The 5,031-nt window shown below is 40.7% G+C and overlaps 1 protein-coding gene across 1 annotated transcript; it reads left to right on the plus strand.

Annotated features, from left to right (window-relative positions):
- Positions 1-564: 564 nt before the first annotated feature.
- Positions 565-5,031, plus strand: snw1 (SNW domain containing 1). Its single transcript, XM_077710903.1, has 14 exons — positions 565-653; positions 949-1,102; positions 1,576-1,737; positions 1,819-1,914; positions 2,169-2,275; positions 2,395-2,499; positions 2,601-2,670; positions 2,870-2,935; positions 3,016-3,132; positions 3,346-3,487; positions 3,595-3,697; positions 3,788-3,905; positions 4,124-4,287; positions 4,684-5,031. The coding sequence occupies exons 1-14, from the start codon at positions 640-642 to the stop codon at positions 4,874-4,876; spliced, it is 1,611 nt and encodes a 536-aa protein (XP_077567029.1). The 5' UTR covers positions 565-639; the 3' UTR covers positions 4,877-5,031.

Raw genomic sequence — 5,031 nt, forward strand, 5'->3', positions numbered from 1 at the left:
AGTCATGATTTTCACACGCATTTTCTATGTGCCCGCAGACAGTAGCGGTCAGAAGAAGGATTAAATGAAAACGGGGGGAAAGTAATTCTCCTCATGATTAGATGCATTGCCCTGTGAAGACATTGCCAGAGTGCAATGAATAATATACCCTGACATGGCCTTTTCTTTTGAATCATATTAATAATGGACATATACTGTTTAAATATTTACAAAAGAGAAAAGCCCGCAATGACTCCAAAAGTTTTAGAATTAGCTACAGTACGTAGAGGCTAGAAGGGAATTTTGAAAGTGATCAAATTCTGCACATTTTCCATCGATGATTTGCAAAAAATAAGCGTGCAGCAATTGGAAAGCTTATGCTTATCCTATTGTTTGGGAACACTTGCTTAGGTAAGTAAGATAATACTTGATCTTATTATAAAATGAAAGGTTTTGAATATTATCAGTGGATGTCTCAAATATTGGGACACATTGAAAATCATATCTGTGGATTTAATTCCATTGCTGTATGTAACAGAACCTTAGAACTGTAGTTTATATTTTCAGCCAGCGGGTGTCAGTACAGGTGTCCATTACCACGTTAACTTACAACCAACAAAGAAGAAGTCGGAAATAGGTTGCTACGGAAAAAGAAAAAAGATGGCTCTCGCGAGGTAAGTGTAGCGACTAGGGTGTTTTTTTTGGATTTAATCGGTAACATTCTTGACAGATTTGCTTTTCGTGAGCTTTATCAACACACATATTTACAAGTGATCCAACTCATCAAAGGTGAACGTCACGATCCACCTCGTAGTTTAGTTTCAGTTGCAAAGCTAACGTTAGCGTTGCAGGCCACCATACGTGTTCACTGTTGGAGTACTATATATTTAAACGGTTTACTTGTAAACCAGGTATCATGATTTCAGTTAACTTGAATAATAATGGTAATAATGGCAATTTTGCTTGTAGCTTTTTACCGGCGCCCATCCAGCTCTCCCAGGATCAACTAGAAGCAGAAGATAGACTGCGTGCCCAGAAGTCCTACTCAACTGCCTTGGTTACTTCCCGAAGAGAACCACCTCCTTATGGCCATAGGCATGGATGGATTCCTCGGGCTATGGAGGTAGGAACCAAGATCAATTGTCATAAGCGGATGGGAATAAAAATGCAGATACTAGTTGATTCAAAATAAGGAATTTGAAATATTACAACCTAAAAAGGGCGACCCGGCGGTTGAATGGTTAGAGCGTGAGACCTCACAATGGGGGACCTGGGCGGGTTTTCTCCGGGTTACTCCGGTTTCCACCCACATTCCAAAGACGTGCATGGTAGGCTGATTGGACTCTCTAAATTGCCCCGAGGTGTGAGTGTGAATGGTTGTTTCTTTCATTGTGCCCTGTGATTGGCTAGACACCAATTTAGGGTGTGCCCTGCCTCTGGCCTGAAGTCAGCTGGGATAGGCTCCAGCACCCCCATGACCCTAATGGGGGTAAAACGGTTCAGAAGATGAGATAAGACAATCTAGACACAAACATGTTGATGAATTTTCCAAGTGTTATTTTTTGACTGCAATTGAAAATGATTGTTGTTCTTTAGGACTTTGGTGATGGGGGAGCTTTTCCCGAGATCCACGTGGCACAGTTTCCTCTGGAGATGGGTCGCCAAAAGAAAACCTCCAATGCCCTGACTATGCAGGTGGATGCGGAAGGAAAAATAAAGTATGATGCGATTGCAAGGCAAGGACAGGGCAAGGATAAGGTATGTTAAATCAAATAACATCACATTTAAAGGATAAAATGTAAACTATATTTGGCTGAACATTGTGTGCCTTTAATGTAGGTGATCTTCAGTAAGTATACAGATTTACTTCCCAAAGAAGTTATGAATGACGACCCACCAGAACTACAGAAGCCAGATGAGGAATCTGTTGAAGAGGTAAGATGTGGTATGGGTTTTTTTTAGTTGCATTAAGTACATACTAGTATTTTATTAGTAATAGTACTTGTTATAAAATGTTACTACAGTTGAGCATTTTATTGTGGTACGTATAGGTCGTTTTTAATCAGAACATAGGCTTTTCATCTTTTTGTTTTCCAAAGTCCATCACATATTGCATCAACAGTAATTGTTTCTATAAAATTCAAAGGAATTGTGCTGAATGAGACTGATCCTTTGTGTTCCTCTTATAGCTGACCGAAAAGACTCGTGCTGCCCTCAGCAAGCAGGTGTCTCAAAAGATTGCTGCTGCCATGCCTGTCCGTGCAGCAGACAAACAAGCCCCAGCTCAGTACATCAGGTATCAAATTAGTTCTCATCTGTCAGTGGAGAAAAATAAATCTAAATGTTGTCCAATCCGGCAACAATACAAAATATTTTCTGATATCTAAAGGAAAGTGTTCTGCTTGTGTCCATCAGATACACCCCATCCCAGCAAGGAGTGGCTTTCAATTCTGGGGCGAAACAGCGTGTTATCCGCATGGTGGAAATGCAGAGAGACCCCATGGAACCACCACGTTTCAAGTAATTATGTCTCTCTTTTGAGTCCTGTGTGATATATTACAAATGTCCTTCAGCAATGAGGTTAACCTAGCCAAATTTAATCAGAAATAAATGTTTTGCAGAATCAACAAGAAGATCCCTCGTGGACCTCCATCTCCACCAGCACCTGTCATGCATTCGCCTAGCAGAAAGGTTCTTTTGGAGTTCTACATTTTGGTTTATGAAGGGTTTTCCTTACAAATATCGTATTTTAGGGACTATAAGTCACACTTGTGTGACATACAGCAGAGACCTTCTCCAACTTTTGTCCTGCTAAACCCTATAACATTTTCTTTTTTAAACAAAAGTACAAAAATGTTAGTTGGTAAATGTTTTCTCCTCTTGGTTTCAGATGACAGTTAAGGAACAGCAAGAATGGAAGATTCCTCCGTGCATCTCCAACTGGAAAAATGCAAAGGTAATGTTAATAGAACTAAATTCATATTTATTCAGTTTGTCCTTTTATTTCTCTCTAAACAATGTCTTTATTTTTTTTAGGGTTACACCATCCCTCTAGATAAACGTCTGGCGGCCGACGGGAGGGGATTGCAAACGGTTCATATCAACGAAAACTTCGCCAAGCTGGCTGAGGCGCTCTACATTGCCGATAGAAAGGTATTTTTAATGCATGTACCTTCAAATCATTGGTTGGATTCCTGGTCTTCCTAGATTGTTTTATTTATTTTCAACCCTAGATCTCTTTGTTAATGTTTTTATTTAGATTAAAAAAAATATGCTAATTAAAATCATTGTGTATGATACTATTAAATTTTTAACAGCTGTTGGGAGTTTTGCAATGCCTACATAAAGTTTTTATTTTGTCTTTAGGCCAGAGAGGCAGTGGAGATGAGAGCACAGGTGGAAAAGAAGATGGCCCAAAAGGAGAAAGAAAAGAAAGAAGAGAAACTCAGGGAATTGGCCCAAATGGCCCGAGATCGCAGAGCGGGAATTAAAAGCCATGGTGACAAAGGTAACCCACGTCAATATCAAACCCAAGCCAGTTATAAGGCTGGATTTTAGTCTGAAAATGGTAAAAATCCTTTCCTACTTTTTGCTTTTCACTCTTGTTTGGTGAAGGTGGTGAAGACGGTGAAGCAAGGGAGCGTGATGAGATCCGTCACGAGAGAAAGAAGGAGAGACAACACGACAGGAACATTTCCAGGGCAGCTCCCGATAAGAGGTGCTGAACATTTGTCAGTTGCCAGGATTTTACGCTTCATTATGTTCAATTTGTGTCATGTTTTTTCTTTTTTTTTTTTTTTTGGTTCAGATCCAAACTCCAGAGGGACCAGGACAGAGATATTAGTGAGCTTATTGCTCTTGGTGTGCCCAACCCACGTACCACTAGTGGGGCTCAGTTTGACCAGCGACTTTTCAACCAGAGTAAAGTGAGTTTAACGCATGCATACAGGCATTATGGCACTATACCAGAAATAAGACACTTGTTTTAAAATACGTACATACACTCTACATTTCCCCTAGGTATGAGTGTGAGCATGAATGGTTGTTTGTCTCATTGTTCCCTGTGATTGGATGGCCACAAATGCATGATGTCCCCCACCTCTGGTCAACTGGGATAGGCCTAAACTGTCCTTTCTCTTTCTAGGGAATGGATAGCGGCTTCGCCGGTGGTGAGGACGAGACGTACAATGTCTATGACCAGCCTTTCCGCGGAGGCAGAGACATGGCCTCCAACATCTACCGACCCAGCAAGGCCATTGACAAAGACGCCTATGCTGATGATTTTGATACACTCATGCAAAACAACAGGTATATGAAAATGTGTTTTTGCCACCTGTCGGTTGAGGCTCTCGTAAGACAGTGTCTTGTTATTTATTGACTAATGGGTATATAGAATAATAATAATACAAGCACTTGTGATAGTTGTATAGCTGATTCCTGCTGTCGCAATTATTAGAAAAGTCGTTTTTCAGTTTGAAAAAAACGACTTATCAGATGGGCTTAACCGGTAAAATGGTTTAATGTGATAAGCTCAGGCATGCAGAAATAGGCTTAGAGGAGAGCATTATATTTCAAAGCTTCGATGCTATCATCAGCTTGAAAGTTAAGTTGGAAAACTTTCAAGTCTGTGTATTCACTGGACTGCAGAAAATTCCCGCAAACAAATTCTTGCCTGAAAAGTCACTTTTGGCATCCTCGTTTCAGGTTTGTTCCCGACAAAGAGTTCTCTGGTGCTGACCACGGGCAGAGACGTGAAGGGCCTGTCCAGTTTGAGGAGGACCCCTTCGGTCTGGACAAATTCTTGGAGGAGGCCAAGCAGCACGGTGGCTCCAAAAGAGCATCCACCAGCAGCCGCTCCAAGGACGACTACCATGACAAGAAGCGTAGAAAGGAGTAAGAGCCAAAGGGCACACTTTAGATATATTGATGTTTGGCTACACCCTTTGTCTTTATTTCAGGTGTTTTATTCCATTCAAATTCCTCTTTTTTTTCCACACTATGTGAAACTCATACCGTTATTTCTCATGTTTTGTTTTTTTATTTATGTACAGT

Source organism: Stigmatopora nigra, chromosome 2, assembly GCF_051989575.1.
Source record: "Stigmatopora nigra isolate UIUO_SnigA chromosome 2, RoL_Snig_1.1, whole genome shotgun sequence".
Classification (NCBI taxonomy): domain Eukaryota; kingdom Metazoa; phylum Chordata; class Actinopteri; order Syngnathiformes; family Syngnathidae; genus Stigmatopora; species Stigmatopora nigra.

What these genes read in the sequence shown, in the direction of transcription:
- snw1 (XM_077710903.1), top strand. An exon ending in GACTTTTCAACCAGAGTAAA is followed by an intron (nt 3,906 to 4,123) that starts GTGAGTTTAACG and finishes TTCTCTTTCTAG; the next exon opens with GGAATGGATAGCGGCTTCGC. An exon ending in ACACTCATGCAAAACAACAG is followed by an intron (nt 4,288 to 4,683) that starts GTATATGAAAAT and finishes TCCTCGTTTCAG; the next exon opens with GTTTGTTCCCGACAAAGAGT.